Raw genomic sequence first — 23,908 nt, 5'->3', positions numbered from 1 at the left:
CATCAAGAGAGGGTTCTTGGATATCGTGCAGGAAAGACTTGGAGGTGAGTCCATAGAACAAAGTGAAAACAAGTTCATTAAGAAAGTAAAAGAATAAAGAATGGCTACTCCGTAGACCCACTTTTATGGTTATTTCTTGATTATGTGCTAAACAAGGGGTGGATTATTCATGCCTCCCCTTTTAAGAACATATAGGGTAACTTCCTGCCGTTGCTATGGCATTTGTTTTTTTGTCGTCATCGTTGTTTCTTTTTTTTTTTCTTGTTTTTGAGACAGAGTCTTGCTCTGTCACCTAGACTGGAGTGCAGTGGTGTGATCTCCAGCCACTGCAACCTCCACCTCCCAGGTTGAAGTCATACTCTCGCCTCAGCCTCCCAAGTAGCTGAGACTACAGGTGTGCAAAAATTACCACATGTGGCTAATTTTTGTATTTTTAGTAGAGACAGGGTTTCACCATGTTAGCCAGCCTTGTCTCGAACTCCTGACCTCAAGTGATCCACCTGCCTTGGCCTCCCAAAGTGCTGGGATTACAGGTGTGAGCAACCGTGCCGGCCCAGCATTTATAAACTGTCATAGCACTGGTGAGAATGTAGCAGTGAGGGTGACCAGAAGTCACTCTTGCCGTTATCTTGGTTTTGGTGGGTTTTGGCCAGCTTCTTTATTGCAACCTGTTTTATTATCAGACTTTTTATGACCTGTATCTAGTGCTGACCTCCTGTCTCATCCTGTGACTTAGAATGCCTTAACCTCCTGTGAATGCAGTCCAGCAGGTCTTAGCCTTACTTTGCCAAGCCTCTATTCAAGGAGTGGCTCTGGTTTAAATACCTCTGACAAAACCACCCAATTGCATAAGGTGATATAAATTTTGTTTTAATAAAATGTTAGTTAAAAAAATTAAATAATAAGCATAGTTGAATACCGTGTAGAAAAAATATTTTAAAAATTGAAAGAACAATTTATTCACAGTAGCTTTTTGTCTGAATGAGAAACAAACGAGAAAAGTGCAACCAGTCAAAATGTGATTAAATCATTTTCTTTCTCCCAGAAGAGGGTAATATTCAGGATATGATATTCTGAAGAGTGATTACTTTTTGAAAGCATGTTAGCAGAAAAAACAAAATTGAAAGACTCTCAGAATAAAACATTTCTTTCAGAAAAATTGCATATTGTTGAATAAAATGAATTATTCTGAGTCACAGTGTAAACCACCATCAAAACTATGAGCGATTAGTGTGTAGTTTTGAGTAGACTATTTTCACTGAAATTCAGTGGGTTACATATCAATGGAGACTTTTCATGTTAAATGAGCAAAAGGCATGCTTCTCTTTGAAAGAAATTATGGAGTTGACAGATTTCTACTGTAAAAGGCTAGGTATTCCCAAATCATTCACATTATATGGTCCTTAATCTGGGACAGAAATTTTATATATAGCATGTCTTTGCTTTTGTAAGATTGAATGCATTGTAATAAAGTTTGAGAGACATGGAGAGGAAGATTGTGTTCTTTTTCTTTTGTTTTGCTTTTGCTTCTTTCTCATTTATTTAGCTATGAGTCATAGGCTTTCATTAATGACTCACTGAAATGGAGAACAAGGTTTCTGCAAACATTTCTGAGCTCTCCTCATTCCAGATACATTCCCTAACAGTCTCTAGGGAGGCTTGCAACCTAACAAATGGCATAAGGTCTTCACTTACTGGCTGGGGGTTGCTGCACATTCTGATAGCTTTGGTAGCTGTTTCATTTTTAAAATTTTGGAGCAGCAATCTTGTTGCTGTTCAAAAACTTCATATGATAGTTCTGGATAAGTCTCAGATTTCTCTTCCATTGTAACTGACGATGAAATACTCCAGCAGCAGGAAAATCCTATAAGAATTATCTCTGCTGTTGCTGGATGCAGTGGCTCATGCCTGTAATCTCAGCACTTTGGGAAGCCAACATGGATGGATCACTTCAGGTCAGGAGTTCAAGACCAGCCTGGCCAACATGGCGAAACTCTGTCTCTATGAAGAAAAGTACAATAAATTAGCTGGGCGTGGCTGTCCATGCCTGTAATCCCAGCTACTTGGGAGGCTGTGGCAGGAGAATCACTTGAACCCGGGAGGTGGAGGTTGCAGTGAGTAGAGATTGAGCTGCACTCCAGCCTGGGTGACAGAGCAAGACTCTGTCTCAAAAAAAAAAAAAAAAAGAAAAGAAAAAAAATATTACCCACAAAAACAAACAAGCAAAAACAAGACAAACAAAAATAATTCTCTCTGTTGCATACGTCACATTTATTTCTCCCTCTCTGTCTCAATCTCAACCCAAAGTAGGATTGTTTTGTATACCTATTTTGCCATAATATTTGCTATCCTGACAATGGATGCAGATTTCTTCCTTCTATGACAACACAATTTCTGTCAAAATAAAACAAAAATCATAAGTTTTTTCCTAAATATAGGAAAACTCCTTAATTGAAGTTTGGTCTTCAACGTTCATGAGAGTTTCTTCAGCACTGTTCCCCTTGTCACAACTCATGGTGCAGAAGTCACACTAATTAGCTCTAAGTAGACACCCTCTCCCCTAAGAATCCTAATGTTGTAAGAGAAAGAAGACTGGGTTGCAGAATTGCGTTGCTGCCAATGCAACATCATAGAGAATATACTGTTGGAGACTTCCCCTGACGTGACTTATTTTTGAATTAGACACAAATAGATTTGGCTGGGCGTGGTGGTTCATGCCTGTAATCCCAACCATTTGGGAGGCTGACAGCAGGAGGATCCCTTCATGCCAGGAGTTTGATACCAGTCTGGGCAGCTTAGTGAGACCTCATCTCTAAAAATAAAACATAAATGAGTAAAAATTTTAAAAATTCAAATAGATTTTGAATTCACTGAGAAGTCTTCATATTTTTCTCTATTTTTGCTAATTCATTATATTTTTTAAGTTGCGAATTATTTTTCAATTTTTTCAATAGAGGCATGATTTGTATGCAATAAAACTTACAAAGAAAATTCACAGATGTTAAATGTACATTTTGATGAGCTTTGACTAATGTGATGTACCACCCCAATCAAGATAGAGAGCACTTTCTCTACCTTAAACATTTCCCTCCAGCTGCTTTGCAGGCTCCATACTCCCTAACCTCCACCCCCACAATCAGGGAGTCACTTTTCCAATACCTATCAGAATTTGAGAACAACTGATCATATTTATTTTGAAAATATTTTGATTCTGATAATTACTATATATACTGACCCATCCATATTATATTCTACTCCCTGTCCTCACTTTCCATTCCCAGCCGTTAAAGTTTACTGTGAAGGATCTGTGTAGGATTCAAATGACATTCTTTCTTTCCTTATATGTTTGCTTACTCATGATTGAGTTCCTTTGACAGATCAAAACTCTACTAGTCTCTGTAGAAAAAAAAAATAACAGAAAATAAAAATATACTCTTCCTTCTCTCTAGGTATTGAGATTCTAATGTGCAACTTAGAGAAATAAACTCAAAATTACTCTAGAAGTTATATAAATAACTTGCAATGACATTTTGAAGGTGCTAGAACTCCTAAAGATTGCATTATAAGAACTGCGTGGTACAGTGGCCAGCATGAGCCTCCCTATGTGGTCATGTGACTATTTCTAGACAATGAGCTAGCAGTAGAAGGAACATATGACGCTTTCAGGCTGGTCCCTAATGACTTCCTAGTTGTATTTCTCCATGATCATTTCCCTTGTGCCTGGTTGGACATGAGATCCCTCCCAAATGATGGCAGAGTCTCTATGGTACAGGTCCCCAAAAGATCTCACGAACGAATGTCACTCTCTCAGAAATTGTACTTTCTCTTAAGACTGGCTGTTATGTGTGCAGAAAGAAACTTCTATGTATATGAAAAAATATTCATTTTGAGTTTACTTTTTGTAACTGTTAGCCTTTCCCAACCAATACCAACATTGACTGTAATTTCTACTTTTTGTAATTTTTTTTCTTTTCATCCATTTACAAATGGGTAGAAAAAATTGTAAATGGTGAAATCTCAGATGGAGAAGAACCTTGTTGTTTAATTTCCTGTAACTACACATGAGCTGATGAGACCTTTTGTAGAAAAATTACACAAGAAAACAAAATGTTTCTGTTATAAATTCTCCATGTCCTTATTCTTACTTAGATTTCATTTTTTGTTTCACTTGACCAATACAACAGTCCTTTGAAGGGAGTAGTGTTATTAGCATTATTTCCGTTGCAGTACAAATGTGGAAATCAAATTATACACTTGTTGTGTGACATGATCAGTCACACTGCCATAAAGGGTGGAGCTGAAACATCAACTTAGAAATTTCTATTACACCACCTAATCTAGGAAAAATGCCCAGAGAAAAGGGTAAATATTCCAAGTATCTGAATTGTCCTTAGAAAAGTGAAAAAGAAGTTGACATATATTCTTTCTGGTCTTAGTTTTTCTTAATTTCCAATTCCTCCTGCTGGCAGAAAACACTGAATGCTGTCAATCAATGTTATTCTAGTTCCCCCTGCTTTAATATTTAAGAGCATTTAAGTAATAACTCAGTTTTTAATGATAGGAATGCAGTCATATTTTTAGTCTTTCTCCCAAGGTAACATATGGGTTCAACATGAAGCATACAGTCATTGACATATTCAACATAGTTGTTAAGCATCTGTAATGGTCGAGGGATGAACTGGTAAGTAAAGCAGGACTTCGGGTCATGTCTCTGTCCTTCTACTGCTCATTATACCTGATGGAAAGTATCTGCTTGTACTGATATGATGGTGTGGGCCTGGCCTGTCATGACAGTCATGGACTGGTACTGCAGGCTTTGCTCTTCCTCTCTTTTTTGTCTGTTTTGTTCATCAGTGTATTACAGCACACCTACAACAGTGTCTCAGGCATAGTAAGTGCACAATAATTACTTATTGAACAAAGGAATGATTATACACTGCCCTTCTACTAAGATGCTACCCAAGGAGAAAATGAGGACAAAGGCATGGGAGAAAAAGCAGTGAGTGGACTGAGTCAGTGGTACAGCTGGTCCTCCGTAGCCATCTCCCATAGAGACACTTTGCTCATTACCATCTCGTGTATTTGCCACCCAAAACGCTCAACAAATACCAAAAGTTTGTAGAGGAAGCTCACAAAATCCACACTGACAGCCTCTAGGCATGAGTTTGCAGAAGAAATACAAATCACAAAGCAGGGACTGGCAAAACATTTTTCTGGTTAGAATTCATAAAACATTATTAGTTGCATATTTGGGATTTATTGCTTCGTATGTAACAAGATTTACTGGCAGTTTTGCAGATAATTTAGAACCGAAAGCACTGTCTAACACAAAGGCCTACTTCCAAAGGAAAGGTCTATGCTTCTTATGTCTAGAATATTTTGTGGTTAGCTATTTTAAATGGTAGAATGTACCTTTTAATAAAACAGGAATGTACCTGGGGTTTTAGAAAGTCTGCCTTCATTTAGATAAAAGCACTTTGAAATATAATAGGGCTTATAGTATCAACCCTTCCCCCATTTCATCAAGGAGTAAAGTCTGAGTCTCTCATAGGCCACACATCCATCCAAAGGCACTGAGGAGGAAGATATTTCCCAGAGGCAAACACCTTGGCACCACTTCCTTCCATGTCTGCTCTCCTGTGCCGTGAGGGTCAGGGAAACAAAAATTATCACTTTCAAAGTTTTGTTCTGTAATTTCTTCTAGAGATCGTTGGCAGTGGGAATAAAAAATATACTAACATCTGATTTTATCCTTCTCAATTTATTCACCCCTAGGGCTTTATCCTCCCAACAATTAGCTAAGTTATCATTCTGTTCTGTGGCAAGGGGCCTTTCTTATTTGCTATTCTGTTTTCTTCCTGCACTTCACTTTGATTTATAGTAAAATTCCAGCCTCACCATTCCAACCCTTAATATAAAAAGAGAAGTGTTTTGCATTTAAAAGAAAATGATTTCCTCCCTCAATAAGCCACATTTTCTACACTAGTTTCTTTCTAGGCACTCGAAAATATTTAATTTAAAACTTAGAAAAAAAAGAAATGACCCTTTGTTCTTGATTGCATGAATTTACCTTCTCATTAAACCAATGAATCATAGGAGCAAGTTTTATTGAGAACAAAATGTATTCTCTTTATATATCAAAATTATGATCCCTATTGTATCAATAACAAAGAAAAGACATAAAAAATATAAAATCTAGGTGGTTATATGAGGAACTCTACAAATGTGAAAATTTGGAGAAGAATGCTATAAAATGTGGACAGTAGTATGAATTATCAAGGAAGAATACCATTAAATAAAAACATTGAAGAGATAAAATCAGAAAAAGCAAACAAGAATTAGGAGCATCTTGCAGAAGTCATAAAAGGAAATAGAAAACTATTATTTTAAAGTGCCAGAGTAAGATGTGTTATAGCAATTTTAAAAGTCAGAAAGTATGTAAATTTTGGTAGCAATTTTTGTGATGCTGGCTCCTCATAAAATGTGTTCAACAGTGCTACAAGTTATATTTGCAAACATATAATAAAAATATAATAAATTAATAAGAAATATTCACTACCACTTCTACATCTAGACACTACATATAGTGTCTACCTATTTAATTATTTTTTGGTATTAGATCATATTAAGGGTCTCTATTTTTTCTGGTAGTAAGAGTGTATATACTTGACTATGACCTCTAGTTACACAGATAAAGAATGAAACCATAATTTAGGCAATACAGTATTTTCGATTTCCATGTAAATATCATTTAATTATCTCAGAAATAGTGACTAGGTTTATTCTAGGAACTTAACTGAACCAGATAATCCTTCAGTGGCCCAAATAGCCTAATTTATCAAATTAAAACTTCATACAGTATTATTGCTATCATTCACAGAGAAATCCAACTATTATAAATGATTACAATCAGTATGACATCTTACACTGTCACAACTGAAAACAGCTTGTAAATGTAAAGGTGGCTTTATCTTGGGCGTTCAACCTGCAATTAAGGAATTCAAACGTGCTGTTCTTTTGAAATATCTGTGCTGTTTTTATTCTTTTTTAAACTGGCCCAAATCTTGAAGACTTTCATATGATTGAATTTTTTTCTTTTTTTTTTTTTTTTTTTTTTTTTTTTTTTCTGAGTTGGAGTCTTGCTCTGTTGCTCAGGCTGGAGTGCAGTTGCTCGACCTCAGCTCACTGCAACCTCCACCTCTCAGGTTCAAGCGATTCTCCCAGTCTCAGTCTACCGGGTAACTGGGATTACAGGCGTGCATCACCACGCCCGGCTAATTTTTGTATTTTTTAGAAGAGACTTGGTTTCGCCATGTTGGCCAGGCTGGTCTTGAACTCCTGACCTCAGATGATCTGCCTGTCTTGGCCTCCCAAAGTGCTGGGATTACAGGCGTGAGCCACCGTGCCCAGCCTCATATGGTTGGATTTTATTTATTTATTTATTTATTTGAGATGAAGTCTTACTCTGTAGCCCAGGCTGGAGTGAAGTGCTACAATCTCAGTTCACTGCAACCTCCACCCCCGAGGTTCAAGTGACTCTCCTGCCTCAGCCTCCCAAGTAGCTGGGATTACAGGCACGTGCCACCATGCCGGGCTAAGTTTTGTATTTTTAGTGGAGATGGAGTTTCACCATGTTGGCCAGGCTGGTCTCAAACTCCCAACCTCAGGTGATCTGCCTGTGGTTTTTCTTTTTTCTTTTTTTTTTTTTTTTTTTTTCAGTCTTGCTCTGTTGCCCAGGCTAGAGTACAGTGGCTTGATCTTGGCTCACTGCAACCTCTGCCTCCCAGATTCAAGTGATTCTCCTGCCTCAGCCTCCCAAGTAGCTGGGACTACAGGCACACACCACCTAACCTGGTTAATTTACTTTTATTTTTATTTTTAGTTATGTATTTTTTTTGAGACAGTCTCGCTCAGTCACCCAGACTGGAGTTCAGTGGTGCAATCTCGACTCGCTGCAACCTCTGCCTCCTGGGTTCAAGTGATTCTTCTGCCTCAGCCTCTCGAGTAGCTGGGGCTACAGGCATGTACCACCATGCCCAGCTAACTTTTGTACTTTTAGTAGAAACAGGGTTTCACCATATTGGCCAGGCTGGTCTCAAACTCCTGACTACCTGCCTCAGCCTCTCAAAGTACTGGGATTACAGGTGTGAGCCACCACGCCTGGCCTAGATTTTAATTTTTATACAGCAATATGTATTGCTTATTCAGGTTCAGTATATCCTTAAGTTTTGAAGTCACTGAAGAAGTCACATTTATGAAAATCAGCTTAGTTTTATTGTTTCATTCTTGTGATGATACATTTTCCAGATATACTGAAATGGAACAGAAATATCAAAACATGTAAGACAGTCTTGGGACAATTCTATTAGATTCTGCCATACTGAAAGCTGCCATGTCAGACAATGCACTTTTCACTCGTACAAGTAATCCAGTATAATACTGCTTATTTTTAAAATAGATCTACAGTTCTTTAAATTTTAATGTGTCAATATTTCAAATTCATCTTTGAATATTTTCTGACCATCAGTATCAAAAGAATGAAACAGAGAAACTAAGCTGATTTTCAGAAATGTGACTTCTTCAGTGACTTCAATAACACAATAACTTAATAACTCACTCATCTTTACCTTAATAGTTATCTATTGGTAAGTGGCAAATTTAAATATTTGAGACAGGAGGAGCAATAATTTAAATGATTAACAATGTTATAAGCCCCATCTACTAAGATCAATAAGTAAATCGATGAGCAATGAATAACAATGTTAATAACTTGTAAGAATTTGAAGAAAGCTAATTCTCATCATTTTATAAACAAGCATTTAAGGAGGATTTGTTAAGCAGTAGATTCAGTTTTGAGTTACATTTTTGGAAGATAATTGCCTTAATATGTGATTATCATTGAAGAACATTTCAAATAATCCAGTGGAGCTAAAGGGATTAAAAATAATAAATGGAGGAAAGAAAGTTTAAGAAAGAATGTTTTTGTTGTTTCAATCTGAGGAAGGGTAGGGTATCAAAAAAGAGGTGATATAAACTTGATGAGAGATTAGGTTGCTATGATAGCATCGGACATCCCAGTTTTCACTAAAAGGATATTACTTGGTGAAAGGAACAGAAGCAAAAAGCTGAAATCTTGCACTTTTTTTCTCTTAATCTGTGGACATGGGAAGCAATAATAAATGGAGATGACTGGAGAAGCAAGGGAATTTGAGACGTGAAATTATTGGAATATGGACAATGTACAAAAATTTTGTATTGAATGAAATATTGCATTTTATTTATTTCACATGATTCAAAATAGCAATTTTCAGCATAGCTTACCATATTACTGCTGGTGCTTTAAGTTAAGAACAGTGAGGATATAAAAGTCTTTTTCTTAATGGTAATATATACTGAAAGGAAGTGAAGTTGAAAGGCAGAATGTATTTAAATATGGTTAGCGTTTTGTGTGTAATCTATGAAAAATAAACTGAAATTCCACTTGTAATTACAATCCTCCTATAAAGGAAAATGTGCCTGTTGAAAGAGGTAATATATTCTGTTTAATGTGGTACTCATTTGAGAATTCAAATATCTGAATTTTAGTCACTTTTCAGTTACTTAACTTTCCCAGTGTTTCAATTTCCGACTAGCAAGCCAGGGAGGATAATGTTCTTGCCTCCTGGAAACATTGTAAGGATACCTTTTTATCCTGCACAATTTAATACAAAATGTCCTGAGAAAGTTATGTGTTTATTTATTTATTTTTTGTAATTTGAAAAATACTCAAGCAGTTATTGCTTGCTTACTCTATTTTCTTTATTCCCCAAATGCATTTAACTTATTTAACTGGAATATGGCTTACTACTTTCATTCCCATTACAAGTCTCAAACTCATTCCTTTTGAATTGTGTTTTTCTTGTTTGCCCAGCCAACTGAATGCTGCATGTTTATTATTTGAAACTCAACACTGAATCACCCTCTCAGGAAGGGCATGCTGCATGCCAAGCTTTTGAACAAATATGTAGGAACAGGACTCTGACTTATGGACAGTTCCTTAGCTTTACTTTAATTTTTCTTTTATTTTCACTGACAGTAAAATTTTCTGGAGAGTACAATCAAGATAGTGTATTATTAGAAATAACATTAATAGAAGCTTGGTCAGAAATGATAATAGTCATAATAAGCATCTCTCTTACCAAGGCATTCCACACAGAGAGATCACAGCACAATAAATAAAGGATTTCTCATTTACCACACAACAAATAAAACAATTGCAATAACAAAAATGTGATTTCATAAATGTTCTTATACTAAAAATAAAAGCAAAAATATGAGATCATGCACTGGAGACAAAAGCTAAAAATGAATAGTTATAACAAAAAAAGACAACATTCCAAAAGATTAAAATGTTCAAGTATTGTGAGAGGAAAGGGGGAAGATTCAAAATAGAATGGGTTCAGAATAAGTCAATTATATTTACTATCCTAGGAGAGACACTGACATAATTGTTTTTATCCAGGAATATTAGAATACATCCTGTTATCCATTTAAAGGACAGATTCCATTTCCTTGGAGCATGTTTCATACTACAAGGATAGAATAAAATTGATAGTTTATCCTAATTGTAAGTAGATAATAATATACTGAGAGAAATATTCTCAGGAACAGGCCAGTGTGATGGCCTGGAATAGTAGGAGCCTGGGAGTCAGGAAACATTGACTTTAGTTCTGTTTTCATCGTTGTCTATAAAAAGTTCATTTGAGATAGCCATCTAATAAATAACCTTCAAGATATTTCTCAGTCCTGAAATAAACTTTCACTTTATGTTTCGATTTTGCTGTAAGAGTTCAACTATTGGGGCTAGTAGAAAGTAGCGAAAATAACAATAAAATAGCCTAACAATTTTAATGATTCTTAATTTCTAAAAAGTTATTGAAAAAAAGTGGGATCACTTAATGGAATTAAGAATTGTATAATGCTTTAGTGGGGTTGTTCATACAACATAATAATTCTTCCCCAACAAAACTAATCTAAGCAGAGCAGTGCCTTTACACTTTGTGGTTCAATAGTATATCAGATATGAACAGTGGCTAGTTTCTACATGATTAGGAAAAACATGTCTGTCATGGGAGTAAAAAAATAAAATTTGTTTGTTAAATTACACATAAATATAAGGTACAAATGTATTTTTAAAATACAGATTAAAATAATCACACTTGCATTGTGTACATACGAAAATACAGTATTTAATATTCAATATACACAGACACATTTATGATAAATGCAACTATTTGGCAATGCCAGTTCTTTCAGGTTTTGTTGTTGTTGTTGTTGTTGTTCCCTATTTCCATAAACATGGAAACAGAAATGCTTCGCTAAAATCTCCTAGCTCTGGCGGACATCTTGAAGCAGTTTGTTAATCTCTGCCACCAGTTCACTGGCATCCATGAGTTCGTGTTTCCCATCATTGAGGTGGTTGAGCACATTGTCAAAATCATCTTCTTCATAATTTTCAGGGATCTCCTCCATGGCTGGCAGCCATTTTGAAGAAGGCTGCACACTGGAGTGAGTTCCAAGTGGCGGCCCACAGTTGTTGGTGGGATTTTGAAAATGTGTACTGGCTGCCCATGCCGCTACCCCCTGTGGGTAACCCACAGTTTTGGCTGGCAAGGGTCCCTTCCTGCGTTCCAGGGAATTGGACCGATCCACCTCACTGCATTCAGAATAGGTGTCCAGGGAAGGGGGTAAGAGACGCTGGAACACGCTGCTCATTTCCGAGAGCAGAGATGATGTGCTGGTATCCCCAGTGTCCTCATCGTTTGGGGAGTCCTTTCCAAAGGTAGAAAAACTCTTCTTCTTTTCACCGGAATCTGCAGGCTGAGCGTCATCCTCAAGACTCTGATGTGGATGCTGCTGCTGTGGTTGTGTTGGGAATTCTTCCCCTGGAATGAACATGTTACTCCTATAATCGGAAGATGGTGAGGGCAGTGGTGGCATCCAGCACTGGTCAGAGTGTCCCAGGACCCTGCACTCCTCCGTGCAGAGCCTCATAGCTGCACTCAAGAAAAACAATGGGGTTTCATTATTATACTTAGCACGATTCAAAATAATGCAAAAATATAATTTTATAATAAAAAATAGAATGAGACAGTTTTAAACTATTGCCATGATGCCAACCTATTATTATACACATAAACTGTACTACAATTATGGCTTTAATTTGAACACTAGTTTTATAGACCTACATAAGTGTTATCTTCTGGTGTGTTTTTTTCCTTATTGGTCAAATAAGAACATTCTGCTACTCGAATAATGAGAAGACGGGTTGATAACGTATACGTGGGAAGAACTAGGTATCAGTGATGAAATAAGTACTGATCATAAATTCCAAAGAACAGACTTGTAAGGTGAAACCTATAACTTTAGAATGCCACTCATATAATTCTTGTGTAATACATACCTTTGTGTAACTTTCTCAATATTACTTTAGTTTTAATGGAAGCTATGAGAATATAATAAGCTATAAGGTAATCATACTTATTAATCTCTCTTAAAGATATTACAAATTATTTATGGATTTATTACTTAAAACAGTAGTGAAAAGTATCCTGAGCTACTGGGTGGTCATCTGCAATTACCCTCTTAAGAAGTTTTCTTTTAAAGATTCAAAATATATCGATATTCAAATATACGAAAATGTCATCAAAAGATGAAGAATATGAAAAATTCAATCTTTAGTTCTTACAGATGTTCTAATGCTCTATTGGAATATGAGTGGCCACACTCATAGGAAAAAGAATAGATGATATGAGAAAAGCAGGAAAATAAAAAGGAAAAAACCCCTCTATATTTGGCAAATACAATAACTAAGATACATGACAAGGAAATGAAAAGATGTAAAATATACTCTACAAACCATTGACTTATTTCAGTGAGAAGTAAGTCTCTTCAGCATTATGATTTCATTTTAGAGCAAATAGCAGAATGCAGAAAATGCAAAATAATTCTCTTAGATTTAAAACAACATTAGGTTGTTATTAGCTATACGTATATATTAAGAGCTAGTTTTGTAGATCCATTTATTTTAGGAAGATTCGTCTTCCTCCGAAATAATTGCTAAAAGGGTGATTCTTGAAGGAAGCCCGTTCCCTTATTAGAGGAAAGAAGTTGTCTATTGCAGTTACTGTGGTATCACTAGCAACTGGTAAAGTGCCTGCATACAGTAGGTATTCACTACATGTTTTCTAAATAAAACATGAAGAAAATAATGTTGACTTTCTGGAAAAAAAAAAAAAAAAAAAGAAGTAATGGTCTTTGATTGAAGGGGTAGAAATTGCTGCTTTTCTCTGCTTGAATCTTTGAGATAATTCTGTTCTTAAACTGCAAGAGTCTCAAATATGGACCTCAAGTTTTAATGAAAAAGGGGATAATTTGAGGAACAAAATGAGATCAAGTATTGTGAGTGAGAAGAAAGCTGAATCACTAAGAAAGCTAGAAATACAATGAAGCAGAAAAAAAGTGGAGAAAAGTGTGAACATCAATTCCATGTGAATCAAGGTGGGGAAAGAGAAAGAGGGTAAGCATGAAGAAAAATTGTGCTATTTGTTATGAACGGTTACATTTAAATAGACAAGGATGATTTAAGAATAAAAGCTTGTCTAGATTTCCTGACTTCATGCATTATTACTACTTGGAAATATTTACTAACTTTTTTTTTTTTTAATTTGATGTGGACAAAACGAAAGGGGTTGAAAGTCATTGGAATAATTTAATAGCAATGAGGTTTTCTCAGCAGCGAAATAACAATCATAGTGGTAATGATTTTTTTTGCCTTCTTAATTCCCCAGGTCTCTGAAAATGGAACTTAGACCTGTCTCTATTGTCTTACTCATATCCTGTTAGAAGGAAGAAGAACAGACCTGCTGACACCACTTCATTTATTTTCTATCCTTTAACTCAGTAGTTTTAGGCTTGGGAAGGGCTTTGTTGTTTGATTCACTTTATTTTAATTCTTAATGATTGGAGGGAAATGATAAATTACATAGGCTTCTAAGAATACTGAAAACGACCTAGTTTTCTAAAGACCTAAATATAATACACATAAAACCAACAATACAGTGCAAAAATACAATCTAGGTAACTAACGCAATCTGAAAGCTCATGCTCAAAAATAAGTTTGGTCATAGAAATTTTTAAACAGTGAATGTTATTTGCAACTTCATCCCAATAAGTAAGTGGAGCTTTAATTATAAAATAATAAATTAACTTAAAAATGAAAAATAATAAGAAAAATTGATGAGGAAACACTAATAGAGGGAAGGATGACAAAAAAATAAGAGAAAGAGAAGAGTAATGGTGCAAAAGAGGGCATTTCTTGGAACTTCATTGATATTGTCAACCTTGTCCCCAGGGACTTGACTGAAAACATTCTCAATCTGTAAGTAATTTAGTGCCGCAAATGTTCCATACTATATCCCAGTGATCAGGGCTTGTTGACAAGTAGTCCAAGTGGCTAATCTTTCTGTTGCTCCTTGAAAGCTCTGCTAGGTAGTTAAGTGTCCTCTGGGGAGGGGGCACATGGTGAAAGGAGAGCATCTTCTTTACCACTAGAAGACTATGGATTTTGTCACTGCACTGCACCTTATTGGTAGGGCACAAAGCAGATATATAAGAAATATGTATGCCTTGCTTCTATCAAGCCATTAGTAATCAGGTGATCAATCACTTATCCATTAGGAGTCTGCTACATGTGAAGTGCAACAATAGCACCCCGCCCTCAAAAGTTTTAAAAAGATATAGCTATAAATAAAGTGTAGCAAATGGGGTCATAAGCACAAGTAAAATGTCAAATTAGATGATGCTAAGGGCATGTCAAGAAAAGAAAAAAAAGTGGAAGTGAAGCTGAAATAGTTAAAGAAAGACAAACTTTGAAAGATGAATAGGAGTCAGTTACACAAAGTGACGAGAAGGCAGCTTTTCAGGTAGGAAGGACACCATGAGCAAAGCATCAGTGTGTGAAGTGAGGAGATGCTTCTAGCTATAACAAAAGATACAAAGATGGCAACATAGGAGAGTTAATAAGTTAAGAGAGGATCCCATTGCCCTTTGAATGCCGAGATAAATAGTTTATTTAGTTCAGTGTTGCTGGGCAACAAGTATTGATTTTGAGCAAAAAAATGTAGATTAAAATGTTCTCAAAATGTTGTTCAAGCTGTATGAAAGAAAGATTTGACAAAGGGAGGAACTACTAGAGAGTGAATATCAGTTTGCACACTGATACACTAAACTAGTCATGGAAGAAAGGCCAGAACGGATGGGCTTTCATGGATACCTGCCATGAGAAAGGAGAGAACATAGAATTTTAAAAGAATGTTTAAAGTAAGTAATCAGAGATGACAAACTGATGAAAAGTGGATTGGACTCAATCAAGAAAAATGAGTATCACAAGAAACAAAATCAAACGGCTGTATGAATCATCTTGGTGAAGTGAATGCAATGGAAAATGGGGATTTTTGCAGGCATATGCTTAGTGTTATAGTTCAAAGTTGAATGAGTAAGAAAGTATGTTGGCAAACATGAGCCAACAGACAAAAAATGCATACCGATTTAACTGCTCAAAATGCAGGATATTTGTGTGGGAATTAATAGCATGAATGACCAGAAATGACCCTGTTGGCAGGCAGTGCAACATAACATAATCTGTATTTGTTCAAAGTCTAAGGCAGAAAAACAGTTGGACCAAGACACTTTAGTCCTAGAAATATAAATGCTTTGGAAACTGTGCTGATCTCTTTTAATGGCATTCAGATGTGGACTTACATTTTTCTCTACTTGGGATATTTCCTGAGAATATAAATTTACAAAGCACAGGCTTTACACTCTAATGTGCCTCCAGAAGTTGCCAGGTTAAATAATAAACTGGAATATGTGTCATCAAAATTATATAAATAAGGGGTAGCTATCTTTGTATAGATACTCATTACACGTATTGGAGTCTACAGTAGTCAAACATGAATATACTTTGTGGCCCATTGGTGACCTCCTGGTGCTCTATGCCTCCAGGATAGCTTTGACCACACCTCAGATGGAGGCAGGTACCTAGTAAGGCAGAAATGTATCTACTGTAATATATTTTGTTGTAATACAATGTTATGCATGAGCAAAATAACTCTCCAACCACACCCACAGTTAAATGTGTTGTGCAAATATGAGATTGTTTTTTTTAAAAAATTATCTCATAATAAGTGGAATTATTAATGATGATATAAAGGTGAACTCCTAATTTTGAAAAGAAATGTGATACTGATGGAGCTTAACGCCACTCACTAAACACAATTCACTGTTTTCTACAGTTTATGTCTACCTATTGTTTCCCCAATGTCATTATTCCTTAACATATATCATTATTATTACAATTATTATTATTATTTACTCCACGTGCTAGAAAACTTTCTTGCCACAAACTTACATGGAGGTGGCAACTTAGAAAATATAAGAAAAAGTAAAATAACTTAAAAAAAAAAGAAACTTATAATTAGCTATTAGGTTTATACAATTTCAGAATTAAAAGGGACTTTAGGATCATTTAGTCCCGAAAACGCCAAGATTATGTAATTAGAGCAGCTATTCAGTTAACTATGCTGATAAATTTAAATTTCAATGAATAAACATTATACAAATCTAAAAATATACAATACAATATTGATGTCATGCCCACTATGTTACTTTTCTGTTTAATGAAATGAAATTACATTATTTAAAATCAAGGATTAATACTCAAAATTAGGGTTCTGTCAGGATCACAAAATTGTAGTTTAGCCAACTCCTTTATTACACAGGTAAGAATAATGAAACTGATTCTCTTTGAGCAACGTGTCTGATTCTAAATATATTCCACTAAATTTTCAGAGATTTATCTTCAAATTGGCCAAGAAAGTCTATGCATTAAAAACAGAAACAAAAACCGGACACCATGATTGTGCAAACAGGCTCTCAGGTACACTGCATGCCTTATTGTCTCTAGAAGTTCCCCCTATACATTCATCCTGTGAGATGTATATAGTATCTATTACTGTAATAACAGAAGTAAATAATCAACATTTAATAGTTACGGGGTATGTCGTCTCTAGAACATAAGAATATTAGGACACTCTGTTTAAAAACAATTGCTACAACAGCAAAAACCTGTTACTTCACATACTTGATTGATTACTGTTTAAGAGTGTGGGGGTTGTCTCAAATCTCACTCTCCAATGTACATACTGCCTGATTTGAGATGCATTTTCTAACCTTTATAAGTTTCAGTTTCCAAAGCTTAACAACAACAACAACAAAATAGAAGCCTGTTACTACTGTCACTACTACTAATTCCTGGCAAAGCCTTAGAAGAGGCAGTGCAGGTATCAAACTCTGCATGGGCCTGGAGTAAACCTGGGGGCATAGTTGGTAACTACTATTGCTACTACTATTCCTAATATTAACACCGCTCTGGCTACTGCCATCACTACTTCACTTATGAGTGCTCGAGTTTCTATTCACAGTGGTCCTTCGGTATGGTCCAAGGACCAAAGGGCATGGTCCAGGCCCCCTGTGGATACCAAAATTGGGTTGCTTATATAAAGTGGTATAGCTGTTACATAGAGCCTATGCACATCCTCCCAAATACTTTAAATCTTCTCTAGATTACTAAAAATACCTAATAAATGTAAATGTTATATAAATAGCTGTTATACTGTATGTTTTTTATTTGTTTTTTTAATTGTTGTATTAATATTTTTTATTGTTTTAATCCAAATACTTTCGATTAACAGTTGGTTGAATCTATAGATGTGGAACCTGCAGATATGGAATGTCAGCTATATTGATTTTCTTGAATTCCTGTAGCTGTCTGAGGCTCCCTCGTGTTTATTTCCTAAACTCTCTTACTTATCTGTATTTAAAAATAGAGGTGCAGTGGAATTAAGATGGGTGATATTGTGTTGTTCTGTCTTTCATACATCAAATGGCAGTCATTGATCCACATTCAGTGAAACTTGGAAATATAGGTAGCCAAACGAACACACGTATGTATTCCTAAGGTTGATTTCACATTGAAGTCTTTAGTAGTGGTGCTGCTAGGATAATATAATCAGTATTTACTCAGTTCAGAGAGTTTCTATTGCAGAATTAGAGGGAAGAAACTCCAAGGAAAACGTGGTTCGAAACTTAATAGCATCTTTTCTATCTAGCTGTATACTTAAAAATTCCACTCTTGGGTCCTTGTTCCTCTTCTACTATAGCAAAATGAAATGTTGGCAAAAATATGCTGTGCTTACCACCTACAAAGATGCATTCCTTCTCCTATTTTTAATGCTTGAAGTGTACAATTTCTAGCGTATTTTAGTCTCTGCTTTTGTGAGTTGGTGCCCATCACAGGAAATGCATCCTCCAAATTACAGTCCAGTTCACCACTGTGCGCCAAAACAGTTTAACTGAATAAAAACCACCACCCCATAATTTTGCAAAGAGTTGCACAACCATGTTCTATGGCTGTATCAGATGAGGTGGAAAGAGGAGGGAAGTGGGTTTTTTTTTATTTTTTTTTTTATTTTTCCCCACCCCTTTCTTCTTGTCCTATGAAGCTGTCATGCTTACTCTTTCTCTTCCAACAGCTTAATGAAATTTAAGAAAATAGTGTTAAAATGTTTCAGTTTCTGTTCATTACTAAACAGTGACGAATATACTATAAAACATATTATAAATACTTCAGTGCAAGGGACAAATAAATAAGAAATATAAGCATGAGAGAAATTTTTCATTTTACTGGTATCACGGTAGACCTGAAAATAAAGATTTATCTATCACTACCCTCTTACCTGCTGGAATTCTTCCATCTGTGAGAAACAGGTCGCTAAATCCTTCACCCAGCAGCCTATCTATTGGAGAATCTCGCCCCAAATCATAATCACTGTCTCCTGCCTCACTGTCACCACGGCCACTGTCTTTCAAGCTAAATTTGTCCATGTCTTGAAGGGCATATCTGGAAAGATAAATCAGAAAAAAAAAAAAAAATTACAGTTTTTACTCTTTAGCATTTATGCTGAGACTTAATAGGTAACATAAGAATAATTCATACCTATAGCTCCTGGAATATTTGTTTCCTCGAAAACTTGGTCTTGGTTGATATTGCCCCTGGTGAAGCATTGAAAGAAGCTGAGAGACCTGCTGGAAACCAAATAGACAGAACTGATTCCTGGAAACAAGCCTCCAAATACTCACAATCTTTAAGCATGAAAAACAGTTACTTGCTATTTCAAGTAAGTAATTGAACATATTATCTCTATTTAAGATTCGCAAATGCTGGACTGTGGTGGACCATGCAGCTAGCTGCCAACTATAACTAAAATATATCTCAGAGAGATTTGGATGATCTAATACAACTGACTTTTACTTTGTGAAAGAAGACTCCTTTTCAAATAACTGATTTATTTTCTTTGTAATTCAGATAAAGTGATCTCCTGTGAAAATACATGGAAAATACTGTAAAATACAACACTATAACGCATATAGTTTAAAAATGTCAGGAAATCTTCCGAACTTGGACAAACATAACATGCATTGAAATAGAAGTCTGAAGGCCTCAATTTTTTAATCTGTTCAGTAAAAACTATAACCTTGAAAAGTAAGCAAGTCTCTACTTTTTGGCTTCCCATTATTTTAATCTGGGAAGTAAGGGGACTCTAACTACATACTCCTTTGTGAGCTTCATATTTATTTTTCAATATTATACATATTACATGCAAGTTAATTACTTAAGGAAAACTAAAAACAGTATGCTAAAGTGTGCATCTTTGCTACATATTCACAATGTAACTTGTATCCTACTAATTTGCACGGTATTAGTATTGTTACTTATTATTGAAAACATTTAAGAACTAGTAAACACAATTCCTGAACACTAACACCTAACATTGCAATGAATTGATGCGGTTTATGATCTTACCTCAACAGCAGGAGTGGCGTGGGTGAGTTCTAATGAGAAATTCTCTGGCACGTGGTTTGATGAGATTGTCACCAGACTGTTGAGTGACTGGTGACTGTTGTGACTCTGCCGGCTGCCCATCTGCCCTCTTTCTAAGGTAGGCGATGAAGATGGAGACGATCTGTGATGAGATCTGATGGGCAGAGTGCCATTTATGGTAGGCACCAATGTGATGTCCCCTTTGTGAATCTGCCGGGATGGCCTTTTTGGGTGGTGCTGGTAAGTTGATTCGGCCACCCTGCAGTTATAAGATCTAGTGTCTTTCTTCTCACGGTTGCACCTAGTTGCAAATAGCACCATAATAACCAACAACACTGCACAAATTGCTCCTAAGGAAATAATTATTATCATGGAGACATCCAAGGATGCCTGGCTTACTGAAGTCATTGCTGTACTTGTCACTGACTCTGCATATTCAAAGATCATGCACTTCAGAAGGACTTTGGTATGTAGCTGAGGATTGCCTTTGTCCTGAATGATAACTGACAGCTCCCATTCTGTGTAGGGAACAGAATCCATGCTCACGTTGGTATGGATGTCACATGATCGTGGATCAATTATGAAGATATTCTCCTCATTACCTGCTACTATGGCGCAGCTGAGTTCAGCATTCACACCAGAGTCTCTGTCAATTGCCCTTATTCTTGTGACATGAAAGCCACTTTCAGCCCCTTTGGGAATGGTGATTTCTGCCGTATTATTGCGCAATGCAGGCCCTATAACCACAGGAATGTTGTCATTTTCATCAATAATGGTGAGCACAACTGTGGTATTGCTTACCAGCTGCTTTGGGCTTCCTCCATCTCTCGCTTCTACCACAAAAGTGATCTGGCTCACTTCTTCGTGATCAAAGATTCTGAGGGCATAGATGGCTCCATTAGATGGGTCAATAGTTACATACGTAGTTATGGAACTTCCTAGAATAAAACTCTCCAAGATGGTGTATGTCACTTGCCCATTTTCTCCAAGATCAGGATCTGTGGCTGTAACAGTGGTGATATATGCCCCCGGCGAGTTATTTTCTGAAATTACAAATTCATATCGGCTTCTCTGGAAGTGGGGTGGATTGTCATTGATATCATTGATTTGAACTGTAAAATGTTTCACTGTAGAGAGACTGGGTGTCCCCTTGTCCTCAGCGATTACAGTCAAACTATATTCAGATCTCTTTTCTCTATCCAGTGTGGCATTGGTTAAGATTAAATAATTGTTTTCATATGTCTTCTGAAGTTTAAAGTGACCATGTCCATGAAGCTTACAAACTATTTCTCCATTCAGCCCAGAATCCTTGTCCTGAACTCTGACCAAAGCAACAAATGTATCAATAGGATCCCCTTCAAAAATATAAGATATTTCTTCTTTTCCAGGGGACATGAGGTTGATGTTAATTTCGGGTTTATTGTCATTAACATCCACAACCTTAATGATAATTTTGCAATGGGCTGGGATTGAATTTGGACCCAAATCTTGAGCCTGAACATCAATCTCATAGGATTTGGTGATTTCATAATCCACTTGCTTGAAAAGAGTCAAATGTCCTCTTTCGGAATCAATTTTAAAAGTCTCCATAATTTTGGGAGACACATGACTGCTGAAGGAATATACAATTTTCCCATTAGCGCCCTCATCTGGATCCGTGGCATTCAGATCTAAGAGCAAAGTGCCGACCGGGGAGTTTTCTAAGAGTTGTATTATATAAGATTGCTGCTCAAAAGCAGGGCTGTTGTCATTGGAGTCTGAAATGCTTATTTTTAGTATGGATGAGCCAGACCTCTGAGGTACTCCCATGTCTGAGGCAGTGAGCTGAAGCTCGTAGCTTGACTTCAGCTCCCGATCTAACTCTCTGACCACTATGAGTTCTGCATACTTGGCTCCATCAGTCCTGGTCCGAACCTCAATATTAAAAAAATCATTGGTAGAGAGCGAGTATGTGTGGAGGGAATTTTCCCCAACATCTGGATCAAATGCACTGTCCAGGGGAATGCGAGTCCCAACTGCCGCACTCTCAGATATCTCAATAGGTATGATAGATCTTGAAAACTGAGGAGAATTGTCATTAATATCCAGCACTTCAACTTCAATATGGAAAAGCTGCAGATGCTCTGTGGGTAGAGTGATCACATCAAACTCTATGGAACAGTTCAAGTTTTTCTGGCATAGTTGTTCACGGTCAATTGTAGCCCCAATGCTGATTTCCCCATTATCCTCATTTACTACAAGTAGAGGAGAATTTCCCCTCTGCATGGCTCGAAATCGAACAGTAGAAGGATTAGGTAGCTTCAATAAAACATCAGCCACATCCTCCGATAGTCTTGCAATTACTGATCCAACCCTCTGTTCCTCATAAATCCTGTATTTCAAATTCTTGCCCAGTACATCGCGGTTGAAAGATACTATCAGGAGTGCAAAAACAAACCTAAAGTGCATTTTAGCATTCATTTGGTGCATTGGTCAGTTTATGAGATCTCCCTCACAGAGCAAGTTAAAACAGCAAAGCAATCCCCTCAACTTCCTTTGGCAACTTAAAGCTACATTTGGTACTTGAAACTTGAAAGCGTCTCTTAATAACACAGCACAGCAATTAACAGCTCGCAAACTTTTGTTTTATACACACCGTGTCACGACTTCCAGATACCTTCGGCATGGAGTCCAGTCCTTGCGTTTGTTTGGTCGTTCGTCCTCTTTCCAGGCAGAAGAGTGTCACCTCCGCGTTTTCGCCGTTGTGTAGTCGGAATCCATCTATTGCGGGTTGCCGGTGGAGTCTGCAGTGTGTCTTTCCTGAGAGATTCTTTCTCCCTTTCGCTGCTCGGCTGCAGACTAAACACCCGTGATTGCTGACTCCAGTCTAAAATCTGTACAACTTCACTTCAACTCAGACAAAGCTCTTGCCCAGCGTGTGTTGAATCGCTTCCAGCCAATCAGCGTGCTTCCAAATCAAAAACTGATGGAGTCACCCAAGGAGGGAGGGGGAGAGCGGAGGGTGGGAGAGAGAAAGAGACTGAGAAGGAGGAAGGAGGGGGCGGGGGCGCAAAGGAGAGAAGGGGAGACGGGCTGGTGGGGGCTGGGGGAGGAGATGGGAGCCAGTCCTTCCCTGCTCCTTCCTTCTTCCTCCCCACTCCCCCTCCGCCTTTCAATCTACTGCATTCACTTTCTCTGAGCGTGCCATGACAAAGGGGAGACAAATTACAGAAGAAAAACTTTAAGTCAACTTCTGGTCGCCTTTATTTATATGGCACGTTAAATTGTTCTTGTTTTCTTAATTGCTCTTTCTTCTGCCACAGACGTGTAATCATCTTGCTTTTCATAGTCCTTAAGTGCTAGTTTAACTTTAAAATACCTCTAAGTGCGTTTTGTTGGTGGAGGAATTTAATACAATTTGAAAACTTGCTTCTAATTATGCTTCTCAGACCGCCTCCTTCCCCACTCCCTCTGTAAATACTTGGGCCTTGCTCCTTCTAGGAGCACAAGCAGATTGTCTTGGGGCTCTGTTTTTAAAGAACAGAACGAGTAAAGAGGTTTCATTTTCTGTTTTCTTTCATCTTTATTCTTTGAAGATAAGAAAAGGGCTATCTTGCACTCTTGATTACTCTTAATTGGCAAGACTTAAAGGAGCACCTCAGAATTTGGAACTAATTAACAATATAGCTCTACCTTGAATGACTTCTTTCCTTGAGTTTGGGCAAAACTGTAATATTTCTTTGTCCTGTACTTCAAAAAAAAAATCCTATTTATCTTGGGTAAAAGACACTGCAAGCTTTAGCATGCCAATTTCTACCAAAAGGCACTGCCTATACATGGCTAGTCTTCGCAGTGAATACTGGGGGGACATGGACTCAATAGTTTACAAGTCAAATTTTTATAATATATGCATTATTTATGAAAACACTTCAGATACGTATTTTAAAA

General features: G+C 36.8%; 1 protein-coding gene across 4 annotated transcripts; it reads right to left on the bottom strand.

Annotated features, from left to right (window-relative positions):
• Window positions 1–10,022: 10,022 nt before the first annotated feature.
• PCDH18 (protocadherin 18) lies at window positions 10,023–22,966 on the bottom strand. Of its 4 annotated transcripts, none has more exons than XM_021938799.2 (5): window positions 22,617–22,965; window positions 19,964–22,104; window positions 19,097–19,185; window positions 18,837–19,000; window positions 10,023–12,035 (listed from the first exon to the last, which is right to left on the bottom strand). In XM_021938799.2, the coding sequence occupies exons 2-5, from the start codon at window positions 21,788–21,790 to the stop codon at window positions 11,368–11,370; spliced, it is 2,748 nt and encodes a 915-aa protein (XP_021794491.1). In that variant the 5' UTR covers window positions 21,791–22,104; window positions 22,617–22,965; the 3' UTR covers window positions 10,023–11,367. The 4 variants fall into 4 exon arrangements, with proteins under 4 accessions (XP_021794491.1, XP_021794492.1, XP_021794490.1 ...); XM_021938800.2 differs by having other exon boundaries at window positions 19,097–19,182; window positions 22,617–22,964; XM_021938798.2 differs by having other exon boundaries at window positions 19,964–22,966.
• Between the last annotated feature and the right edge of the window lie 942 nt (window positions 22,967–23,908).

Source organism: Papio anubis, chromosome 3, assembly GCF_008728515.1.
Source record: "Papio anubis isolate 15944 chromosome 3, Panubis1.0, whole genome shotgun sequence".
Classification (NCBI taxonomy): domain Eukaryota; kingdom Metazoa; phylum Chordata; class Mammalia; order Primates; family Cercopithecidae; genus Papio; species Papio anubis.
Note: the sequence above shows the minus strand (reverse complement) of the source record. Positions and strands in the feature narration are given on the sequence as shown.

Excerpts from the sequence above, each read along its gene's own strand:
- PCDH18 (XM_021938798.2), bottom strand. The coding sequence starts at position 22,450 with ATGCACCAAATGAATGCTAAAATGCACTTTAGGTTTGTTTTTGCACTC. Across the intron at positions 19,186-19,963 it reads ACGCCACTCCTGCTGTTGAG|CAGGTCTCTCAGCTTCTTTC; the intron begins GTAAGATCATAA and ends TTTGGTTTCCAG. Across the intron at positions 19,001-19,096 it reads AAATATTCCAGGAGCTATAG|ATATGCCCTTCAAGACATGG; the intron begins GTATGAATTATT and ends TTATCTTTCCAG.